Source organism: Oryx dammah, unplaced genomic scaffold (assembly GCF_014754425.2).
Source record: "Oryx dammah isolate SB20612 unplaced genomic scaffold, SCBI_Odam_1.1 HiC_scaffold_8, whole genome shotgun sequence".
Classification (NCBI taxonomy): domain Eukaryota; kingdom Metazoa; phylum Chordata; class Mammalia; order Artiodactyla; family Bovidae; genus Oryx; species Oryx dammah.
In genome coordinates this window covers 13,816,559-13,842,500 of record NW_024070192.1, presented here as the reverse complement: position 1 = coordinate 13,842,500, position 25,942 = coordinate 13,816,559, and the positions used below count along the sequence as shown (strand labels likewise).

General features: G+C 37.6%; 1 protein-coding gene across 1 annotated transcript in view; it reads right to left on the bottom strand.

Moving 5' to 3' along the window:
- SMURF2 (SMAD specific E3 ubiquitin protein ligase 2) overlaps window positions 1-25,942 on the bottom strand; it is a 114,544-nt gene that overhangs the window by 5,708 nt on the left and 82,894 nt on the right. The window contains exons 8-16 of the mRNA XM_040244959.1: window positions 23,084-23,286; window positions 20,712-20,796; window positions 16,682-16,840; window positions 11,250-11,442; window positions 9,867-9,970; window positions 7,519-7,633; window positions 5,606-5,784; window positions 4,665-4,802; window positions 1,622-1,742 (exon numbers count right to left, since the gene is read on the bottom strand). Of these exons, the coding sequence (XP_040100893.1) occupies window positions 1,622-1,742; window positions 4,665-4,802; window positions 5,606-5,784; window positions 7,519-7,633; window positions 9,867-9,970; window positions 11,250-11,442; window positions 16,682-16,840; window positions 20,712-20,796; window positions 23,084-23,286 (1,297 nt within the window). The remainder of the gene's footprint in view (window positions 1-1,621; window positions 1,743-4,664; window positions 4,803-5,605; window positions 5,785-7,518; window positions 7,634-9,866; window positions 9,971-11,249; window positions 11,443-16,681; window positions 16,841-20,711; window positions 20,797-23,083; window positions 23,287-25,942) is intronic.

The window sequence follows — 25,942 nt, the reverse complement described above, 5'->3', positions numbered from 1 at the left end:
GTTAAGTAAGTGGTACAGTCTGTTTAAAGTTGGACCAAAGTACAAAATATATGAACGCACTGTCACAGAGCTCTGCCTGGCATCTGATGCAGGCTCAGTATAAGTGACGTGTCAAAATCACTTTGATCCTATTAATACACCTCCTTAGGGGCCAAGACAGAGTCATCTTACTAACCTGTGTATAACACTGACTTATGATAGTATGTAGTACAGAACATAATTCAACCTGCAAATCCCATAGTTTACAATTAATTATAATAACCCAGGATAACACTAAATTATATATATATATATTTCTTATAAAAGCTTAATTTCATTAGCAGTAGAAATTATATAATAAACCTAACATTATTGAATAAAATCTGCAACAAAGCTTCTACAGGGTTCTGAAAAATACTGAATCACAGCTACATGAACAGGTAAGTGGTTATCCAAACAGAATTACAGAAGTACTTATAATAGTGAATATACCTCTCAAAATTCCTTTCTTCAGAGGAGTGGTAACTTTAAGGCCAAATTCCTTATTTATTATATGAACAGAAAAAAAGGCATCGTATTTCAACTTTATTATCATTTCTGCTGTGTTTTACTCCTCCTCCTACTTCCTTCTGATCATTTCACTATTGAATAGTTCAATCACGAAAAGAATGGGGGTGGTATTGAGTCAAACCAATCTTTTTAGGTTTGTCTAACAGTATCTGTTAACAGATTTAGTTAGAAAGGACACTAAAGTTAATTAATAAAATCATGTTTTAAATTATGTATAGACTTCCAATATTTATGCTATCCCTAGGCACTAATTAAATTTTGGGACCTCAAGTAGAATAAAATCTTATTACTTTTCAAAGCAGTTCAGTAGCAATTCAGATGTATTTGTTAAAGGTCTTAATTATAAAACCAAACCTAAGGTGCTTTAAGGACTAGCTTTAAAATAAAACAATGGTTAACTGGTTATTAAAGTCTGTATTAGTAACGAAAATTTCCAAAGAGATTGACGATGTTTAGATAGTGTGGAAAGTTGCTCAGTCATGTCCAATTCTTTGCAACCCCATGGACGGTACTCCATGGAATTCTCCAGGCCAGAACACTGGAGTGGTTAGCCTTTCCCTTCCTCCAGGGGATCTTCCCAATCCAGGGATCAAACCTAGGTCTCCTGCATTGCAGGTGGGTTCTTGTTTAGATAGAGACGATCCTGGATGTTTCCTCTAGGTTTTTGTCTATCAAATGCTTTCTTGTAAAGCTTAACGTAAATCCACTTGGGTCTAGGTTTTTATTCCAAATAAACTGCAATATGGTGGAGACCAATTGATAAAGTTTCACTTAACTAAATCAAGAGCCATTTAAAGAATAGGAGATAACACTGGAAGAATATACACAAAATACACAAAACCTGTTAAAAGGAAGAATGGAAAATATGGAAAAATAAAGGAGAGTCACAATATAAGAGACTACTTGCAGAATTTCCAAAACATGAACGGCTTTTCCTATGAGTTAGAATTCTCACAGCAACACATAGAAAAACTTCAAAAGCACCAGAAATACAACTCCTCTAAAACTAAGTAACAAACTTCTCAACCTTGCTTTGTTATACTAGATGACGTCATGATATCCATACACTGACCTCTAACTCCTTCTCATCAAATGTCTTCAGCAGATGCTGTGGAATTACTTCATTAAATCCTTTCTGCAGGGCCAAGAATTGTGCCTCAATGCCTCGTAAAAATCTCCAGTTCACGTAAAGCCTGGAAACATTGGACAGGGGTTTTGTATGATGAAATATATTCAGATTTGGTAATTACTATGAATCTCTAGTACATTAGCAACATTGCACTTTACAAGTGTCTAACGTTAAGAATTTAGTCTAAAATCCAAAAGAATCTCATATTACCGAAGGTAGATGGATCCTCAGCAGTGAGGCAGTTCAGTATAAATTATAAGCAGTATAAATTAAAAAACAGTAACCTTCCACTAACAAAAGCAGCATCACTACAGCAACTCTTCACTTCAGAAAAACTCCTATTAAACTGGAAGTTGGCTGGAGAGCAGATGGGTCTGAAGTTAAAATCTAAATGAAATTATTTTTTTAGCTTCTAGCATGCATGCCAATAACCAGAAAAAAGAGCCCATTCAACTGAAAATGACTTCTGATTTCACTTGAAAATACAATCTGAACGTGTTGGGTGTTTTCTTTATATTCTGTGGGTGTATATGGGGGAAGGGGGGTGAAGAGAATTCTCATATCCAAAACGAGAAGAAACAGTAAAGCCACCAAGCCAGCACCTTTGGCCACTCGTTTTCCCCATCGGCTTTAAAAGCCCTGGAAGGTGTAATTTAGCAACAAAAGGTACACAAAACTACATCTCATGTGTGGCTCTACTCACGGCTTTGTTTGGACTTACGCTTTCCACATGAAGTGCTTTTTTTTTTTAAATCTATCTTCCTGGGAAAACGTACCTCACAAACCTCAGAACTACTCAAACTCCCAATTTGTCAGGATTTCCTTTCCCAAACTTTGGAGAAATAATTCTCTAAGAAATGAGTTACTTAATATTAACTGTATCCCTTGGGGGACCTCATTTTTCCTTGTTTAAGGGCACATCAAAACTGCATACCTGTAAAAAGTTTTTCTTTGTAATTTTTAAAATTTCAAAACTATCTGGTAAGGGATAATCAGTGGTAGTCGTGTCAGACTCTCTTGCCACCCCCTGGACTGAGATTCCCCAGGCTTCCTTCTCCCGGGGACCTGACCCAGAGACTGAACCTATGTCTCCTGCACTGCAGGTAGATTTTTTTACCACTGAGCCATCTGGGAAGCCCCAAGGAATAATTACTGTGTGCTGTAAACATGACTGAATCCTGGAGTGAGCAGTCTACTCTAGATCCTGGAAGTGACACACTACTGAACTTCAGGAAATTCCCATTCACTCTTCTTTTATTATTTTATTTTTTAATTGTTATATATGTGTGTGTATTTTGGGGGGGTGGGGCCCACACTGCTTGACATGTGTAATCTTAGTTCCCCATCCAGAGATCAAAATTCAAACCCATGCCCCCTGCCGTGGAAGCATGGAGTTCTAACCACTGGACCATGGGGAAGTCCCTCATCAAGTTACAAATGTGTTTGTTATTAAAAGAAAAATCATAATTTAAAAATCAACCATTAAATGTGGAGACAGAGTAAAACCCGAAAGTCCACTCTCTTACCCTCTTTCGTCTCTACTTCCAGGCCTATCACTTCCACTCCCCCACCCTAGGCAACCTTTTATTGGGTAAGTGGTCTTCCTGAACATCTTCTGTATGAGAATAAAACAATACAGACTTTGTTCCAAGACATGCTTTTTAAGTGACAGCTTATGCAGAATCTCTTTAAAATAGCCACACAATATTCTGTTATATTCATCATCCTCTTCTACAAACATTTTTCAGTTTTCAGGTTTAAACAGCCTTATATTTCTTTAATTACAAATGTGTTTCCAGACAATAGATCCCTAAGAATGGAGCTGCATATGCATTTTCATTCTGGCAGCTGTTTTCAAATTGTTTTCCAACAAAGCTCTACCAGTGTTCACAGGCTACAAGACTGATGGGCCTCATCCATAAACCAAAACATTTCAGCCAGTAAGACCTGAGGACATATTCTGTGCAAAAAAGTACAGCAAGCACACTTCTGTGTACATATGGTGAAGTTCACACTCCTAAATTTGATTATCATAGTTTAATGCTTAGAAAAACTTTACATACCATGAGCCAAATGATCTCAATACTTCTAGATTCCTCAATCAACAGGTGATTTTGTAAAACTTGAACATTTTCTTGATTTTTTTTAACAAGAAATATAGTACTTCTTATATAATCTATATTTAATAAATATTTCTACTATATTTATATTTAATATATATCAAATATATTTCTATTTTCATAAATTAGATTTCTGTTGAAAACATGTATTTCTTATATAAACCCACAACATCTTTATTTATAAATAGGATTAAGCCCTAGTAATATAGCACAAAAGTGCTTCTGCTCAGCTAGCTGTGGGAGCTACACCACATATGACATGGCAAACCGTGTTTCCTGAAATTAGTGCCTTTGCACAGCCCCTCTTTCAACTGAACCTGAGCTGGTGTGCGACTCGCGTTAACCAAAAGAATACAGCAGAGGTGACGTGGGCCAATCCCAGCCTCAGGCCTTTAAAAGACCCCACAACTCCTCCTCCTGGGCGCTGGCAAACCAGCCATCCGATAAGAAGTCTGGCTACTGTGCTGAAGAGACAGGCCTCTGAGACCACATGGGATAACCAAGGAGCCCAGCCAACAGTGAGAACCAGGTGCCAGATGGTGACCCAGCGTCCACTCCAGGCAGCCCCCAGCCAGCCAAGCCACCCCAGGTGAAACATCAGACATGTGAGTGAAGAGGCCATCTGAACATTTCTGCCCCAGCTGACACCACGCGGAGGAGCAGTGTGCTATCCCTGTTGTCCTCGATCCAAGTAACTGACCCATGGGACCATGAGAAATAATAAAATGGTGGTTGTTTTTAAGCCACTTAATTCTGCAGAAGCCTAATCAGTGGCAGTAAGTAATACTACCTAAGCATCAATGTTTTTCTGTACCATTCTAGAATATTAAAACAAGTCTCAGGCTTAAGAAGATACAAGTGTTTACCTGACATATTCTTTTTTATTTTCTTCAGTAACAGGGATGCTCTTGCCATTTGGTTTAAGTTCATGCTGAATGATTTCACCATAGGCATTATGTTCGACACAGAAGGTGTGGTCCAAAACACCTGTGGTATCATTCTCGCTAGAAAGGAAGATAGGGAAAGACACGTGACTAGAAAATCTAAAATTCAGATCTCGGAGATATAGTAATTGGTGAGACAAATAAAACTAAGTTAGTTTTATGACCTGACAAACACAGGAACATCTGACCCTATGTTCTTTTTTTACTAGTTATTATGCCACTGTTCCTCCTAGGGCAGAAAAGTCAAAGAGCTTTAACCTTCATAAACCCTGGGAACATTTTATTGAGTAAAGAGGAAGCCCTGGAAAGCTGAGTTTTACACAGGGAAACCTCAGTTCTGTTTGGCTTTCAGGTAAGAAGTTTTACCAGAATCTCGGTAATCCAAGTGACCAAACACCTGAGGAGCCCCACTGAGAAAGCTACTTGTGTACCTGGTAAAAACAAGCATGGCCAATGTATCTTCACAGACGAATGACCTCCCAACAAACGGAACTGACTCTTACACATACCCTTTTAAAGTACGGTTTCAGCAATCATCATTTGAGCAGAAATATCTTATTCTAACACATGATAAATGGAAACAGAACCTGCATCATGTTGAGGAAATCATTAAGTGCTTTTAAAAATACAGTATACTACATTTTCCCCTTTTAAAGAAATAACACTTTTGCTAAAGTTTAGGAATTTGAAAAATACACAAAAGCAGTAGTAGAAAGAGGTAAAGCCCCATGTGGTCCCATCACTCAGATGAGCACCCTTAATATTTTCTGTGCATCAGGTTTTATATTTCAAAAAAGTACATCCATTTTGAAACATATATCTTTTAAGAGCTCAGATTCTAATGAATAAGACTCAATACCTACAGTATCCACACTAAACTGTTATGAAGATCTGGATCGACTAATTCCATGTCATCCAAAGTAATGGACTTCCCCAGCAACTGTTTATAGAACGGCAGTGTGAAACCGCCGTCAATATAATGTCCATGGAACACAGCCATTCCCATTATTCGCCCAACAAAGTGGAAGTATGATAAATGTTCCTGAAATTGAAAAGAGTTTACATAAATATTCAAGGTAGATACTATCCAGGAAATTTTTAACAAATATGTAAGCAACCCAGTAATTTTTAAAATCTTAAGTATCAACTTATACTCCAGTTTATAACTATTTAAGTGGATAGGTTATCATATCAAAGCTCAATACTCATTAGGGAGAGTTTCTATAGGGCACCCTTAAGATACTATACTTTGCTATAAAATATTACAGCAGAGTCAATGCCTCGCGCAAAGAAAGGGCAGTCACTCTGAAAAATTGACCCTCAGAAATTGAGTCTAGTCCCTCTGCAGCCTCACTAAATCTCCTGCAGATCCTGGTCTCCTCTCTCCGCCCATCTCCTGCTGAGCTCCTTATAATCATGGCTCTGTCATGCGGAAAAGCTTTCAACTCTCTACCTCCCAGTTCTCTTGACCTACCACGAAATGAACTTCAAAACATCACAGATTTAACAGCACAGACTTCATGTCTAACTTGGCCTAGAGTCCTGTTTCTACCAGTTACTAGCTATGTACACTTGGGCAAACTGCTTAACCTCTTAGAAATAATTTTCTATTATCTGGGAAAATGAGGGTAATAATAGTATCTAAAAAGGGTCTCTGTGGGTAGTAACATGAGGTGATGAAGCCCAAGGCACTGGACCTGGCATATAGTAAATGCTCAACAAACGTGATCTATCATTACTACGGTGAATGAGCTGGTCAAGCAGAATCTTCACCTAAAAATCTTCCCTTTAGGAAGAATACCTAGCAAGGAACCTACCGTGCCTACCATGTTTAGACAGATTTGGTCTTCCATGATATATTGTTTTATTACTGTTGGATATTTGTATTTTAAACTTCTTTTACTTCTCTGTTTAACAATCCCTAAGCTCACCTTTAAGCCTCCCTTTTATCTTACAAATAGCACTTTTTTTTTAAAAAAGCAGTACCTGTTCACTACAAAATATTTAGAAAATACAGACAATGAAAAAAAGCCCATAGTCTTAACACTCAGAGATAACCACTGTAAATATTACAGTGTGGATTTTTTCAATGTTCTCACATATGTATGTTTACCAAAGTTGCATCATTCTATTTCATTATCTTTTTTTCACCTAATATATTACAAATACTATCTTTATGTATCATTATCCATTATCGCACAACATCATTTTAGGGGCTCTATAATATACCCTTGTATGGAAAGATAATAGAAATACTATAAAACCAACAAATTAGTAACAGCTGCTAACTCTTGCTGAGTACCTAATAATATGTAATAGGGTTAATAACGTATAGCACTGTTCAGGGTCTCATTTAACAGTCACAACCCTTCTCTCAGGTTCAAATTATATTTTATCACTGAGGCTTAAGTCAATGAAAGTCACAAAGCTAGTTAGTAACGGGACCAGGATATGTTCTCATGTCTAATTCCAGAGTCTAAGCTCTTAACCAGGTCATGCTGTCTCTCGTCATAATTTAATCAGCGCCCCTTGTGGACAGCATTGTCATTTCCAGTTGGAGCTATGTAAACAGTGATGCGGTAAACCTCCCTGGGCCCAACCGATGCACACACTCATCACCACTTATCTAAGAAAGATTAAAAGAGGACTTGCCAAGTCCAAGGATGGGACTTCAACAAAGACAGCAAACCTATGTCATAGACCACATTGACATTTAAAGATGAAAAAACATTGTAGGTCGTAAGTTAGTTCATATCATTATAACCACCAACCTTACCGGATTAACCGCAGAATCAGGATTGATCTGCAATGTATAGATATCATCTCTTGAATACTGGAAGAGGCCATAATAAGGATTCAGCATTTCGTGTGACAAGAGATATAACCACTCCCTAAAAAACAAGATATGCCACAGGAATTTTTTGTTAATAAATATACTTTTACTAAGATATGCTATTAATGTTAGCAAAGAAGTTTTTAATAAAACAAAATAAAGCACTAGTAACTAGTTATGTAAGATCACTTTAGAAAAGTATACTAACCCATGGAGCTCAACCCCAGGGGTGGGACAAAGTGGGGGATGGGAGGAAGGTTCAAGAGGAGATAGTATACCTATGGCTGATTTCTGCTGCTGTATGACAAGAAACCAACCAACATGGTAAAGCAATTATCCTCCAATTAAAAATTAAAAAAGAATAATCTACCAAGCCCCAAAGTAAATGAAAACCCTTGTTTTATTATACTGAACTCATGTCTCACTCAATTTTAGGTAATTTTATGACATTTTAACATCAGCAAATATAATAATAATATCCAGAAGTACTATCAGATGCTGCAGCCCAGTGGTCTGTTACTTTCAATTACTAAACAAATTTGTGATCCATAATAAATATAAAAAGAAGGGAAGAATATGGTTTTATTTCAAAACCTCCATGTGGTCCCATCCACACCACCCTGATCCTCTCCAATCGTGGCAGTTTTATACTAGTTTGTACAATATATAACATTCATACATAACTAATTCATGTATTATTGTTGGTATGGTTTTAGGAAGAAAATTTCACTATCCATTTCCACTGTCTGTTTTGTGTAAACCCTAGAATAACCATGATAAACGCGTAAGTGGTGAGAAACTACCAAGGCCTTTGGTCTAAGCGGGAATGAAAGGGCAGGCCAGCACTTCCTGGAGATGTTCCATCCCACTTCTTGGTTTCAAGCATACATCAGTGTTTTTAAAACCTATAATAACCAGTTCTATCACCTTAAACTGATTAAATCATTTACATTTTTCAAAGTATGGAAGACCACTTCTTGTCTTGGTGAGAGAGAAATACAATCACTAGTCTAGAACTTAAGGTGATGTCCGAGTCTCAACTCCTGTCATTCCTCAGCTAGGAAAGGCATGTAAGTGATATACTCTGATATTATGGATTAAACAGGGGAATAATATGATTTTAGGAAATGCAGTGAAACACTATTAAAATAGTTAAAGGAAAACATTTCAAAGTTCTATCATTTGATGGAGTCTAAATCAAATCATTACGTTTAATACTTGAAAAGTCTATAAATTAAAAAGTGAGATCTCCAATAAGCAACTTTCACACCTAATATGTCTTGTATGATTTTTATGCATATGTGTGTTTTTTAAAGGCTTCCCTGGTGGTTCAGTGGTAAACAATCTGCCTGCCAAGCAGGAGACTCAGGTTCAATCCCTGGGTCGGGAGGATCCTCTGGAGAAGGAAATGGCAACCCACTCCAGTATTCTTGCCTGGGAAATCCCCATGGACAGAGGCGCCTGGTGGGCTACAGGCCATGGGATTGCAAAGAGTTGGACGCGACTGAGCATGCATGCACAGTGATCAATTCTAAAAATCCAAACTAAGGAAACTATCCATTTGCAAGTAAAAGGGTCACAGAAAAAGTTTACAGGTAAAAACAAGTAATGCCAAATAGCAATTATGGGACCTGGTAGAAACACAAACTTCATTTAGGCTGGATTTAGAATAGGGGAGACAGAATTATCATGATGGTCCTTAAAATGTTTTAACAAAGAAGCTATAATGTTTCTGCTGCATTTATATATAGTGAATTCTCACACCTGGAAACAAAATACTTGATGTATGAATGCAGCAGAAACATCATACTGAATGTACTAAAATATTCCATGGAGAATTTATGATACACACACATACTTCCAGACACAAACATTCCTTTAACAAGGTTAAAAAGCACGGCAATGGAAGCAAAGGGAAACAGTATTCAGTTTAGAATACACAGCATTAAAATCTCAAGACTGTTCCCGACAATGTAAAGCAGAGGGGAGAGAAATGGAGAAAATATCAGGCCTATAGGCCCTACCAACAGTCCATGTAGGGTTGCAGCTAGTTTTCAGAGAAAGTCTCATTGGAAGATATGATCCATTGGGGAGTTCACAAATACTTCACTGGTAGCAGTGCTATAAAATAACTTCATTATGAATGTATCTACTAGGGTATCCTCCATACTGCAAACATTAGGTAACGTTATGTTAGAAACTAAATACCAATGAGAAGGTTACACCACAGAGAGTATCTAATTTGCAAATATAAGGATCTATTTGTCATTTACTGCCAAGTATGTCTTTACCTGGCAACCCCTCCATAGTCAAGGCCTTCTTCTCCACGAAATTTTATCATTAATCGCTTCCAGAGATCTTTTGGTCTCATTTTCATGACTTGTCGATATGATTCCTGAAAAAAATGTTTAATATACTATTATTACTACGTGTTTTTAACTCTTGTTTAAACTCTCCTTCCCATTCCACGTACGAAACACGTTTATTTAAATAAGGTGGAATGTGTTCAACAGTCAAATCAATGGATCAACTCCAAGTGTTTGGAACCTCATGGAACTTAAAACAGATATAGTTTAATACTACTGAAATCAATTCCTTTGATATACATATTAAAAACCTACTAAATGCAAGACTCCATATTTAAGTCCTCCTATTAACTATAGCAATGATACCACACATATTAAAAAAAACCCAATCTGACAGAAGTACCACATTTTTAAAGTTAATCGACCTAATCCAGGTGACAGATTCCAAAAGAAAGTAAAGGTAAGAAACAGAAAGTTTCAAAGAACGTTAAGTAATTGTTAATATGCTCCTCACTACACTGACAACTTTACATTATTTTAACATTACAAAGGACTGAGTACAAACAAGGTCAGAACTGTTCTGAGAGAAAAAGTTCATCCTTTGGGAGAAGGATTATGAAGTCCCCAAATATCTCTTGCCCTGGAACCCTCTAAGAGTAAGTGGACAAGTCCTGCCTTGGACCTCTTGCCACTTATTATGTAAGAACATTGACGCTGCTATTAGAGCTATCAAATCGAGAGCTAAAAGGACATACCAGAAAGGAAGATTTTCAATAAGTTAAGGAAGCAGTCCAACAGTATTTAGACAAAACAATTTTTTTATTGAACAGTCCCTTACCTTTTGGAAGAATTAAAAAATAAGGGATGGATAATATCTGTGGTCTTTTAAAATTCATGAACAAATCAGTATATGCAATGCAGGGACCAAGCTTCACCCATCAGAACCTCTCACACTTCATCCCATTCAAATGTTTATCTTATATATGAAACCTCTCCAATACTACTGCCTTTACTCCCCCAAGTAAGAAGAGAAATTAATGAAAATTCTCCCATTTTAAAGAGATTAAAGTGGAAGTCGCTCAGTCGTGTCCGACTCTTTGCAACGCCATGGACTGTAGCCTGCCAGGCTCCTCTGTCCATGGAATTCTCCAAGCAAGAATATTGGAGTAGGTAACCATTCCCTTCTCCAGGGGATCTTCCCTACACAGGGATCAAACCCAGGTCCTCCCACATTGCAGGCGGATTCTTTACCATCTGAGCTACCAGGGAAGCCCTTAAAGAGACTGAGTCCCCCCAGTCTATACTTGGAAAACAAGTTCATCACTGGAATTTAAACTCTCTATTTTAAAATCAGACTTGTACGTTTACCTCAAAAATCTCTTCCCTGGAAACCTCAATGCGGCAATGGCCAGCCTGAGGCTGTTGCTGGGAAAGTTCCTGCCGCAGAATCTTTAGCTTCTGAACTAGGTCGCGCTTATACCGTGGGACGGTCAGACACTCTGTGTCATCCGGGCACAGCGACACCACCTGCTGCTGCTGGTCTTTCAGTTGGTTCTGACGACTACAAGTAAACAAACATTAGTAAAGAATCTTTTTTAAAGACTGCAATTATACATTTAAAATAGCACTGCATGCTAAACCGAGTCTATCTATATTATTTCGAGGCCTTATTTTAGTCTTAGCTTGACATTTCTGACAACAATAAACTGGCTCCAGAGTTTATTTCTTAGAATTTATGAAGTGGACAATGAGAGTTTTATCCAAAAAGCTTTATACAGCTGCTGAGAGCAACTTTCTCAAGTACTGTTTCCATTTTCCTCCACTCAGTTTACCAGCTCTCACTTCAAAATTCAGGCGCATGCCAAACCCTGCGCCTGTTATCTCGAGTCTGTCTCTCTGAAAGAGACAAACAGTTGGAACTGGCAGTTTGGCAGGACCCCTTCTCCTATGCACGTTACAGTCTAGACCACAGGAATGTGGGAAGTCACAGAGAAATGAGCACTTTACAAACAAGTCTAAATGCTTTATAAAGTGACTATTTTTTTTTCTTTCCTTCCTTTTTTTTGGGGGGGGGGGCGGGCATGCAGTGTGGCATCCAGGACCTTAGTTCCTTGACCAGGGATCAAATCTGTGTCCCCTGCAGTAGAAGCATGGAGTCTTAACCACTGGACCACTAAGGAAGTCCTTATCTTTTTACTGTGGTAAAACATACATAAAATTTACCATTTTAACCATTTTTAAGTATTATAGTCACTGGCATTAAGTACATTCACATTGTCTCTTATGCTAAAGTGACCTCTAACTGCATACACAGTTTACCACAAATACACAAAAATAATCTCCCAAGTATAGTAGAAACATAATTTTTAGAAGGCACATTGCCTAGAGATATATTTATTCTCCTGACAAAAATACTGTAAGCTTCATCTAAGAATTTTTTTAAAGAATCTTATGATATAATGAATGAGTTAATTTCAGTAAACTGTCAGGAAATAAAAAGTCACGTAATTCACGATTAATGTCTATGCAAATGCTGAATGATTCCGTTGGAATCTAATTTCACACACAACAGACAAGAGTATAATCTTCTAACCTAAAAGTAAAGGACAATGGTAGCTATGAAAAAATAAAAATAACTTTCAGTTCTCTAACAAATCACTCAAACTTACTTTACATATAATGATTCAATAGGTAAAGGCCCAAATTTATACCTAGAACACGTAACTATCCAAAAAAACGCAGCTTTGATGAAAATGACAAATCACCATTTATTCTCATAAGCATTGTAATAAAGGTGTTTTTTGTATACACACACGTATATAAATCAAAACAGAATATATTAAAAATACTCTTTAAACAATGGTATTAATCCTATCCCAAAAAAAGAACTTGGGTATATGAAGTTAAAGATACAAAACTTTAATTCAAAGTGGATCAGAGACTTCAGTGTAAAACCTAAAGCCAAAAGCCTTAGGTGCCAAAGCACAATCCATAGACAAACAAATGGATAAAATGAACATCACTTAAATTTCAAAGACCCTTTACACTTTTCAAAAGACACTGTTAAAAAAATGAAAAGACAAGTTACAGTCTAGGAGAAAATCTTTCTAAAGCTTATAGCTGACATAAAACTTGTATTTCAAGCATCTAAAGAATTCTCAAAACTCAAAAAAAAACTCAGTTTTTTTTTTAAAAAAGGCAAAAAATTTCACCGAAGAAGACATACAGATGGGAATAAGCCCATGAAAAGATGCTCAACATCATTAGTTACTACAGGAAAGCAAATTAAAACTTAATGAGAGTTCTGTAAAGCAATTATCCTTCAATAAAAAATAAATTAATTTAAAAAACTTAATGAGATACCACTACACACCTGTTACAATGTCTAGAATTAATATTAACCATAGTGAAGCTCCAGGACTGTGGCCCCTCATGCGAAGAACTGACTCACTGGAAAAGACTCTGATGCTGGGAGGGATTGGGGGCAGGAGGAGAAGGGGACGACAGAGGATGAGACGGCTGGATGGCATCACTGACTCGATGGACGTGAGTCTGCGTGAACTCCGGAGTTGGTGATGGACAGGGAGGCCTGGCGTGCTGCGATTCATGGGGTCGCAAAGAGTCGGACACGACTGAGCGACTGAACTGAACTGAAACCAAGTGTTACCAAGAGCAACTACAACTCTCACACACTGCTAGTGGGAATGTCAAATGGCACAATCACTTCGAAAAACAACCTGGCAGTCTCTTCAAAAGTTTAACACAAATCTGTCATATGATGCAGCCTAGGTGTTTATTTATCAAAGAGAAGTGACAGTGTATGTCCACAGGAAGACTTAAACATAAATGTTCATAGCAGTTTAGTCACAGCCCCAAACTGAAACAATCCAAATATTTATCAGCAGGTAAACAGATTCATAAATTGAGGTCTATCCACACAATGGAATGAAAAGAAATGAACTATACAGGCAACAACAGAGATGAATCTCAAATGATTACGCTGGGTAAAAGAAATCAAACAAAAGAGAGGACATACTGTATGAATCCACTTATCCAGAACTCTAAACACTGCAGTGTATAGTGACAGAAAGCAAATCGGTGGTTGGCTGAAAATGAGGTGTGGACTGAACTGTGTCTAAGTAAATAAGTTGAGGGCATAAGCCTTAGCACCCCTGCCTTTGACCTTATTTGGACACAGGGTCTGTGCAGATGTACTCAAGTCAAATGAGGTCACACTAGATGAGGGTGGCCCTAAACCCAACAGACGGGAATTCTTATAAGGAGAGGTAAATTTGGATCCAGAATATAGGGGAGAAGCTGTAACATATTAAGATAAAGACTTTGGTCTTTGTCCCCAGTTACTGACACAGAACTCCTAAAATGCTTGAAATTTCCTGAGTGACAGAGGTGACAAGTATATTCTGTTCCAATATTTGGTCTTTGTCCCTGGTACAAGACACGGAAGCTCCTAAGTCCCTTACAAGTTCCTGGGTTTTGGAGCATTTTTTGTTTCAGTGAAGTGACTGTTACATAGTTGCAGGATGGGGCCTGGTCGCAGCAAAGACCAAAGCTTGATGAGAAGCCTAGAACTTTCAGTGCCAAACCCCCCCCCCCCCCCCCCCCCCCCCCGGCGGGGGGGGGGGGGGGGGAGGAGCTGGAGACTGAGTTAGTGATCAATCACTCCTATGTGATAACATCTCCATAAAAACCCCTGAATGCTGGTGCTCAGAACGCTGGGTTGATGAACACACTGCAGGTGCCCAGAGGATGCAGCACCTTGCAGGTGAGTACACGCCAAGTCCCATGTAGCCCCCTGCCCCTCCCCTGTCCTATGCCTCGCGTCCATTTGGCTGTGCCTGAGTTACACCCTTTATAAAAAAACTGGTAACAGTAAGGAAATAATTTCCCTGAGTTCTGTGAGCCATTCTAGCAAACTGCTGAACCCGAGGGTCATGAGAACACCTCAACACATAGCCAGTTGGCAAGAAATATGGTAGGTCTTGTTGAAACTGAGCCCTTCACCTGTGAGGCCTGATGCCAACTGGGCAGCATTAGACTGAATTCAAGCCTGTAGATGGGGAGAACTGAAATGTTTGAGGAAAAAACTCCCACACTTGGTGGCAGATGTTTTGTGGGTAGACCAGATCGCAGAAGGCCAGGTGAAGACAAGGAACAGACTGGAATAATGTTCCCACAAGTCAAGGAACAGCAAGGTTTCCGGGAACCAACAGCAGCTAGAAGGGCATGGAACTGATCCTCCTTGAGAGATTCCAGAAGGAACCAACCCTGGGCCAGCCTGGCTCTGAACTCCAGTCTCCAGAACTGCCAGAGAATGAACTTATATTGTTTTAAACCAGCTAGTGTGTAGTATTTTATTACGGCAGCCTCAGGAAACTAGGGAAGGGGTGGGAGGAGGAACCACCAAGAGGCTAGAGAGAGGCAAGAGGAAACTCTCAGGGCAGTGGATACGTTCACTATCTCCATTAAGGTGAGGGTCTCACAGTATATAATGTGTCAAAACAAACCACACATAGAAAATATGTACAATTTATTGTGTGTCAATTAAATTTCAACAAAGCCAATTTTAAAACAGTTCATCAAAAAAGTCTACAAATAATAAATGCTGGAGAGTGTGGGAAGAAAAGGGAAACCTCCGACACTGCTGGTGGGAATGTAAATGGGTGTAGCTACTACGGAAAACAGTATGGAGGGTCCTGAAAACACTAAAATGAAGCTACCATATGATCGAGGAATCCCACTTCTGGGCATGCATCTGGAAAACATGAGAACTAATGCAAGAAGATACATGCACTCCAATGTATATAGCAACACTATCTACAAGAGCCAAGACAAGGAAACAACCCAAGGATACATACTCTCACTCACACACAATGAAATATTACTCAGTCATAAAAAATGAAATACTGCCGTTTGCGGCAACATGGATGGACCTTGAGAATATCATACGAAGTGCAGTAAGCCAGAGAGAAAGACGAATATTATATATGATACCACTTATATGTGGAATCTAAAAAATAATATAAATGAATCCATACACAAAGCAAAAACAGACTGACAGACATAGGAAACAAATTTATGGTTACCAAAGGAGAAAGGGAGGGTGGGGAGGGGTAAATTAGTAGAATGGGATTCACAGATATAAACTGCTATACATAAAACAGATGAGCGACAAGGATTTACTGCAGAACACAAGGTACTATATTCAATATCTTATATAACCTATAATGGAAAATAATCTGGAAAAAATATATACATATAACTGGGTCACTCTGCTATACACCTGTAACTGACACAGTATTATAAATCAACTGTATTTTAATTTAAAAAAAAAAAAAAAACAGGATACATCAAAGCCCATTCACAAAGATTTGTGAAAGAGATTGTTTCAGTCCTACAAATGGGAAAAAAGGATTCAAGCTGAAGGACAAAATTGACAGCAGAAAGTCCTCTGGGATGGATTCAAGTCTCCTAGAGCTAGTTCTAGGGCACTGGAAGGGTGGAGGGGAGAGGGACAAAGCAGCCTGTCTCTGCAGGTGTACTGGGACAAACCTCTGACACACACTCTTTTTGTAACATTTCAGGAGAGGTTCCTACTTAAGCACAGTTGGGATTAAAATATCCAAACATCAGAGTAACATTTGGTATACCCATAAAATTATGTTCAACAAAAATAATTTATAACTGAAGAGAGAAGCCATTCTATCACATTTATTACAAAAAGCATCCATCAGTCTTTTGTTGAGACTCATATTTTAACACGTATATTTTTTAAAACTTACTTTAAAACTAAATGCAAGTTAGCAGAGAGCCTAGGATCTGTAAACTGTGTTGTTCTGTTGTTATGGTCAACGAAATAAACTCTGCCTGTTGCTGTATTCCGGATCTCCCATCCAGGAGGCAATGGACCAAGCTCTTCACAATTGATGTTGCTAAGATCCCTGCAAAAACAAATATAAAATAAAAAATACCTCACTGCTGGGCCTGCTGAGCCAAGCAAGTGTAAATGACACAGAACAATTCCATGAAGTCTGAGAAAATGTATTGTTTCAGAAACTTGAGACGTTGAGCTGGAATCTTTAATTCCCAGTGGTTTAACAAACTTGCTTATTCAAAACCCAATCCATAAATGGCTCAGAAACTTATCACACAGCCTCCATTTTTAGTGAGTTCATTCCTGGGTTTTAATGTAATTCAGGTTTTAAATTAATATAAAAGCAATCACAACATTTGCCAACAGAAACTGTACTTCAATACTTGTCTGAAAAAACATTGTTTTCCAAATGTCAGTGATATAAGGAATTAAATGTTTTCTAAAATTTCCCTTCAATTATTTCTTTACCACACCATACAATCTGTGTAAATGTTCATTCCATGATTAATTTTAAGCTCTTCAATAAAGCAAAACTGGACATATTATTAAAATTATAATCCGGAAAATAACTACAGCATACGTTTTAAAGGATAACTGCTCCATTTTGAATTGTAAAAGCTATAAAGCTAGTGAACGGAGAATCAGTTTAAGACACCTTAGGAAGAATGTTCTAAGATTCACTGCTATGTAAAAAGCAGCGAAAGATTTTTAATGGAGCAAAGACCCTTGTTATTATATCATGGGCATGCTCACTCAGTCATGTCTGACTCTGTGACCCCATGGACTGTAGCCCACCGGGCTCCTCTGTCCATGGAATTCTACAGGCAAGAGTACTGGAGTGGGTACATCTCCTCCTCCAGGGCATCTTCCTGACCCAGGGACTGAACCATGCGTGTCTCCTGTAGTTCTTGCACCGGAAGGTGGACTCTTACCACTGAGCCACCTGGGAAGTGTGTTATTATGTCATACATTCTATTATATAGGACAAAGATTTATAGGAGCTTAAAGAATGAAATAAAAGCAGCATATCTAATATAAATTTGAACTGTAGCCAATAATTATAATGACAAATCTCATCAGTTTTCCTGAAATAACCTCTTCTTGGCCATAGTGAAAATACAATGATGGGCACCCATAGATTTGTTGGAACAGTGATTTCTGACCTGTGCTTACAGAAGCCCCAGAGATTTTTCTGCTTCAGAACAACTAAATATTGGAAAGAAGAAATTATTTTGAGACACTGCTAATCTTCAAAAGAGGCAAGGGAAAAAGTTCCAAGAATCCTCTTCAATTTTTTTTTTTTAAGTGAATTGAGCTGGAGCTGGTACCTGAGAGGCAGACAGGTAGAGTGGGGGGCTGCCAAAGAGTAGTGATCAACTGTTAAACTCAGCCTCAGGCCAGAGGCAAGGTTAGAAAAGGCAATCTGGAACTTCCCCACTGAGAACTCAAAGGCAAGATGAAGTGATCCCAGGAAAAATTCCTCAATTCTCACTTTAGGTTCACAGAACTCCAACCAATTAAAATCAAACTCACAATCAAAGATCACCAAACACTTCATTCAAAAAGGAATTCATGGTGACTGGGAGTCAGTAGAAACAAAACCATGGAATTAGATCTCCAAGTACTATCAGAGATCAAAAAGAATAGCTATGATAAGCAATGTTAGAAAAAAGTAATAAAAGGGAACAATTACAGAAACAAACTATCACTTAAGAGATTAAGAATGAACAGATAGATTTTTAATGGAACTTTTAAAAATGAAAGGTAATTACTGCAATCAAAGAATGAATAATTCTTTTGCTATAATGCAGCATTTGACCTTATATCATTTTATTCAGCATTTTACAGATTTACAGTCATACATGAAAGAACTCTAAAGAACTGATAAGAAGCAGCAAACTGTAAACACTCTTATGTGGAACTGGGACGTGATTAAAGGAAGATGGTATGATATCAAGACTACATAGTCAGTATGCCACAGAGTGAATAACAAAGCATCGTTAATCATTATTTTAAAGGGAAATACAAAACATTCTGAAATGGGACTTCTCAGGTAAATCTGTTTACTGGGTATCTTTAAATAAAGCTAGTATTAAAAGTGTCTGTGTTACACTATTTTATAAATGTCTTTGACTAGTAATAATATTTTAATGGAATCTAAATATTTATAGTCTGCTTCAATAAAAGATTCTCCATAGAAAAGACATATTTATTAAAGGAACTCCCCCAACAAAAGATATATATTTTAAGATAACACTTTGGAGCACAGAAACTAAAGAAAAGAAACACATAATCCAGAGCATTATTTCTTAAAGTTATTATTCAATATTCAATATGAAATATTCTTAAATCCTTATAGAAACCCCTTACTCATTAATGAAAAACTGACACTGTCTCCTTAGGAATAAGAACATATTGCCAACTGCGGTGCCAGAATCTCTTCCCAATTCCAACTTCTGATGCCAGCTTAACATACTACTCTTTCAACTGGCAACTCAAAATCAACTTTCACACTACTGTAAATTATTTAGTTTTTTTAAGAATCATTTTTCTTCTAAACATTTCCTTACAATGACTTTAATTTTATAGAAAAGTTCAATATTGACCTTCAACCTGATAAACAGAACCCAAAGCACTTCTTTTAATAACTTATGTAACAAAACTCTTATTTCTAAAAATTAGGCACTTGGATTTTTTTCAGTGAGCTTATTAATAAAACAAAAATTTCTTCTCCATTTTTTAAAAAAATCAACAGCTTGTATCATGAACACACAGAAATGGCCACCCTGACACAATCATTAATGATAACATATTTCCTTGGCTGCCACTCTCAAAAGATTCTAATTAAGCTCTATCACAAGCAAAACATTTTGGGAATTCCTTGGCCGATTAGGCAGTTTTCACTGTTGGGGCACAGGTTCAATCCTTGGTAGGGAAACTAAGAACCCACAAGCCACAAACCAAGGCCAAAAAAAAAAAAAAGTAAAATATTTTCATTATAATAGCTTTATTTATAAATAGAGGATCAAAGCCATCCAAAATCAGCTAGTCATATCTGTTTTTAATTAAAAAACATGACTCTTGACAGAGCTTTGAGTACAAACTTTATGCAGAAAAAGATCTGACTCTCCATAGGACTTTTTTAAGAGAGGAATGTTGTATTTAATATATAAAATATCCTCATCTTATAAAGGTATATGTGCAGCTTACAAAGTTTATTTAGAAATTCACTTAGAACTCAGCCTTTTTTTTGCAGCTTCAACTGGACTGCTTGGCACTCTCCATCGGTTCATTAGAAAATAATTCAAATAGCTATGTGGCTTAAAATGCATTATTTGATACTAAAATGTACTAGAAATTATGTTAAACTACTGAATTGATTTTGTGTTATGTCATTTTCCTGAAGTTAAAAGATAGCTGACATTTTGGTTGGTAAATGCATTCAACAATGCCTGCAGTTCAAATATACAAGTTTTGGCATTTAAAATAAATTTAATTTCTTTTAATTGGGTTATTTCTCTTCTATTTTAAAACCTGAAGATTGATTATACTTATATAAAGCTAAAGTAAACAAACCTTTAAAAAAAAGCCTAACCAGAAATAAAAATATCAATTTACTACCCTTAAGAAAAATGTTTTTGTAAGGTTTCCATGTTTTCCCCAGGTCATTTTTCAAACTCTTAAAAGACTCATGCTTCTGCCTTGATTTTTTTAAGGGGCAAGGGGAGAGGAACCAGGGACTGGTTGGGGGATGGAGGGTAGGGCACTGGGATAGGCTTGCAGAGAAGTTAGAACTTTCAACTAAATGTCAAACTGAAAAGATGATCTGAAAGAGCCAAACTTTTACTATTTTAAGGAGTTAAAGATTAAATAATCAAATAAGTGCTCAGTGAAACGGATATTCAGTGGTATGAAGGGTATTCAGAACATGTTCTTACCTAGGCACTCTTGGATCATGCCATGTGCTCACGCCAGTCTGAGTATGTAAGAAATACACCTGACCTTGTTGTGTTGTCCTCTGTTCTGTAAAATTAGGAGACACTAATGACAAAAACATTCAGAATGTCCAAATCAAAAACAGCTATAAACACTAGGACATGAATAGGTAGAATTTCTAAATTACCAATCTATTTTATTACGAAGGAACTGCCTTACTTGTTCTGAACTTGGAACACATTTCCTCCTGGAAACAATCTTATAAATGGTGCTGAGGGTCACTGGCCAGCTATCTAAAATATGGCTCAAATATTAAACATGTTGCAATGGAAAATAGAAAACAAACTGTCATAGTACCAATAATTAAATGAAACAAACATGATATTATCTTTTGTTTGTCTTAAATGTAGAGACTAAGGGGAACAGAAAGGCTCAGAGGAAGAGGCCAGCCAACTCTGGGGAGATTCTCAGGAGATTTGTAGTAACTTTCAAAGAGTTAACAGGCTGGGAATGCTTTTTAAATAATGCCTAATTTTATATCAAAACTTGTTATTCTTTTCTTTCAAAACTTGTTATTCTTTTCTTTCCCTGAGAGAAGTGTACTCTCAAGTCTACACTTGGACTCCGACTAAAGCAAAAACGATGGAATATGAGAGAGATACCCTATAGTCAAAAATAAGCAACAATGGAAAAATAATCAAGTTAGAAAGAGAAAGACTAAAGGCAAGTGTGCCTACTGGAGAGAAAAAAGTCACAGGTAAAATTAAGTCAAAACCTTCAGGAAGAGAGTGAGGAAGCCAGAAGAGAGAAGGAATCTGTACAAGGGCTTCTCTACTGGGGTTTCTTCAATGGTGGTTTTCGGTCTTTATTTATGCTTTTCAGCAACAGAACTACTTAAAAGAAAAATCTAATGAAAAATTCCAATATATGAAATAATAAAATTATTGCTAATACTTATTAGTATACATTTGTTCACAAACTTGTAATAAAAAACAATTTAAACTTTAAACTTTTATAAATGCAAAAATGTTTAAAACTGGTTCTGCATGACAGCCACAATAATTCCAGCCTTGGAACTCACGTTTACTCCTATGTTTCAGTTCTACAAAAAAAATTTTTAATTGAAATCACACAAATATAAAAGTATGACTCCCAAACTCCAAGCCGCTTGCCTTATAATCTCAAAGAGAAATGGCAGGCAATACTACATTGTAATGTCTGAACATTAATAATGACTGCTAAATTTTACTAATTTTAACTTCTCATGAAATTTCATTTATTTCTTACAACAAATCTACATGATTGGTACTAATATTTCCCCCTTTTTATATAAGATAAAACCAGAGGCTCAGAGAGGTTAAATAATGTACCCAGAGTCAAACAACTATTAATAACGTGGCAAAGACAGGATTTGAACCCAAGCCTGCTGGTTTTCCAAGCTCCATGTGCTAATCACTGTGCTTTAAGTTAACCTGTATGGCCTAGCACAATTAATGGGAAAAAAATTTTTTTAATTAAAGAGTTAAAATACTTTATAAAGTCAGAATGATGCATTTAAGTTTTAAAAATATTTAGAGTAAAAATAAGTTAGATCAGGCAATTCCCAATGTTGGTCACTAGGTGTCATGACCAGCCCACAAGAGTTTATCTAGAGGTTGTGAAAAGGGCAAGGGTGTAACTAACTTGGTTAAGTTTTTAACAAGAGAGTCCAGTTGAGTTCATACTACAAGAGTTCACAAGATGAGATTAATTTAGGAAGTTCTGTCCTCAGCTACAAGACTCATGTCATCTTTCACATGGAATTCTAAAATTTAGGAAATTACATAAGATTATATTTTTATACAAACATAGAAGTGACTGAATCATTGACTAAATCATTTACAATAACCCAATCACTCAGATAACCCCAAACTATAGACAGTACAAATATAATACATAAATACCATCACAAACATGGTATTTAAATTATTTCTAAGTATGTATGTTTAGAAAATTACATTCAGTTCTGACTTCAGACTGCCATTATCAAGAACACCAGCATCTCACTTTTTACAGTGCCTGTGTCCCAAGCAGTCTCACGCTGTTTCATATACTCCTCACAATACCTTTGTGAAAAGGAGAGGTATTGTTCATCTCATTTCACTGTAATGGAGCAAAAAAGCTGAGGTTAAATGACTAGCCCAAAGTCAAACTGTTGTTAGTCTTCTATCACTTCAAAGACTTATCAGAGTTGGGGGGTTTTACATTTACTTTTGTTTTCATGAAGAATTCCTAAACCCAGATTAATAACTACTTTAAAAGCTGATTTTCTGACTTTCTTAGCAAGCTTAAGTCAGTAAAACACACTTTATTTTTCCTCTGGTAGTTGTCATACCATAGCCTTCCGGTAGGTCTGGAGGAGTATGTAAATGTGTCCTGCTCATGTAATTTCTATGTCGTTGTGACCTGACTCTTCTCTCTGCCAGTCTGGGATCTGAAGACTGTCCACACGTTGCACCATTTGTTCCACTAATTGGAGTGTTCTCATCAACAAAGCAGCTAAGAGGTCTCCCAGGACTAGAATATTCAGATGCCGGTCTATCAAAAAGTAACAAGGAAAAAAACCTTACTCAACTCAGATATCAGAAGTAGAGTTTACAGACAATGTGTGTACTGCAGCAACAACCACTTCCAAGAAAACAGAATGATTAATACAAACATGACAACTTCAAGAAACTAAATAAAAGCAAACCAGAAGTCTCAAAGCACCAAAGAAACCCAGATGATAGCAGATTATCAGTTACGGATTAAAATCACTTTGGTGAAAATAAATAAATAAATAAAATCACTTTGGTGGTGGTGGTTTAGTCACTCAGTCATGTCCGACTCGTTGCGACCCCATCTACTGTAGCCCACCAGGCTTCTCTGTCCTTGGGATTCTCCAGGCAAGAAAACTGGAGTGGGTTGCCATTTCCTCCTCCAGGGGATCTTCCCAACCCAGGAATGGAACCCAGGTCTCCTGCACTGTAGGCAGATTCTTTACCATCTGAACTACAAGGGAAGCCCTTACTGATATGAAATCTACATATATTTGCAGATGTGTGTATGAGCGCGCAAAGCCCTACTTGGTTCAGCTACAGGTCACTTCAGACTTGTATTTCCATCATTCTCCCATGCTGCCTCTGCCACACTAACCCTCTTCCTCCTCCTCAATCTTGCATGGTTGTTCTACCTTCAATGCCAGAGAGCAGCCCTTCCTCCTATTTAGGATGATTTTTTCTCCTATTTTCTCTAGGCCAGACTCTTTTTTGTCATTCAAATCACAGCTTAAGCTTAAATGCTGCCTCTAAGAAGTCATTCCTGACCATCAGATCTACTCACCCAGGCATTTGATAGTACATCACCTTACTTCCTCAGCAGAGCAGTTAATTCTGGTGTTTTCCTCATTTGCAACCCTGTTTCTGCCCGTCTTCTCCCATTAGAATATTTATTGAGAGAACAGAGTCTGCCTAGTTACCCACCATAAATATTCCTGTACCTGGAACAGCACTCAGCATATATTTAAGAGAAGTAGTTCAATAAATACTGAATAAAGGAAAGAAGATAGTTTGTCACTTCAAAGAGCTTCCAGTCTCTTCTAGGTCAACCAAATTAAGAGGATAATCAAGAGTTAATTTTTAAACTAACATTTATAATCAACTTTATACATGTGAAAATTAATGTCAATTTTATCAGTTAAATGAGGAAGAAAGGGACTTCACTAAAACACTGACACAAGCACACATTTATTTACACTGAGATATGATAAAACAGGTTTTTCTGACTTCAATATAATCCTCGGCTGGTTAATACTAGAAACAAACTCTCAAACAAGCATTTTTTTAAATGGCAACATAAGCTAGGCTTTCATCCAAGAATCACAGTGTAATAGAGAAGACTTAGTGACTCAATGAGTTAAGCAATTTAATTCCAATAAATAAAAGTTTTCCTGTGGTCATGTATGGATGTGAGAGTTGGACTGTGAAGAAAGCTGAGCACTGAAGAATTGATGCTTTTGAACTGTGGTGTTGGAGAAGACTCTTGAGAGTCCCTTGGACTGCAAGGAGATCCAACCAGTCCATCCTAAAGGAGATCAGTCCTGGGTGTTCATTGGAAGGACTGATGCTGAAGCTGAAACTCCAATACTTTGGCCACCTCATGTGAAGAGTTGACTCATTGGAAAAGACCCTGATGCTGGGAGGGATTGGGGGCAGGAGGAGAAGGGGATGACAGAGGATGAGATGACTGGATGGCATCACCGACTCGATGGACCTGAGTCTGAGTGAACTCTGGGAGTTGGTGATGGACAGGGAGGCCTGGCGTGCTGTGATTCACGGGGTCGCAGAGAGTCGGACACGACTGAGCGACTGAACTGAACTGATGGCTAATGAGAAGCATTTGATGTTCTATATCTGGGGTCATTCCATTCAGGGAGAAAAAAAACAGTAGGGAGCAAAGCAAGCGCTGAGTAAGTACAGGTGGCAAATAAACTTTTTTCTTACTTTGAAAAGTAAAAAAAGGAAATCCAGCCACTTATCTTGTTCATTTTCAGTTACTTAAAGAGCTTTCCTTGAAGCTTTCAAAAATTACCTTGCATCCCCCTGTCTTTACACATTAAGCTCCAGGAAGGCCTTTCTGCATTATTCATTGTTACAGCACAGAGCCGAGCATACAACAATTTAGTAAATTCAATGATAGCTGTTACCGCTGTCCTGAACACTTTTCATCATGTTCCCCCTTCAGTTCAGTTCAATTCACTCGCTCAGTCATGTCCAACTCTTTGCGACCCCAGCAATCGCAGCACGCCAGGCCTCCCTGTCCATCACCATCTCCCGGAGTTCACTCAGACTCACGTCCATCGAGTCAGTGATGCCATCCAGCCATCTCATCCTCGGTCGTCCCCTTCTCCTCCCCCAACCCCTCCCAGCATCAGTCTTTTCCAACGAGTCAACTCTTCGCATGAGGTGGCCAAAGTACTGGAGCTTCAGCTTTAGCATCATGTTCCCCCTTACTTAGCTAAATCTTCATATGCTTCAGGATTTTTAGTTCAGAGATTCTCCTTCTCCAGAGTTTTCCTTTCCAAGTTCTACCATTTCCTTACCCTCAACTCTAAGTCGAGTGCCTCTCCAGACGGTCTCAGACCATCTGGTCCTTCTCTTGGTCACAGGCCTTACTGGACACACTGTAATCATCCCTCGACATGACTGAATAAATG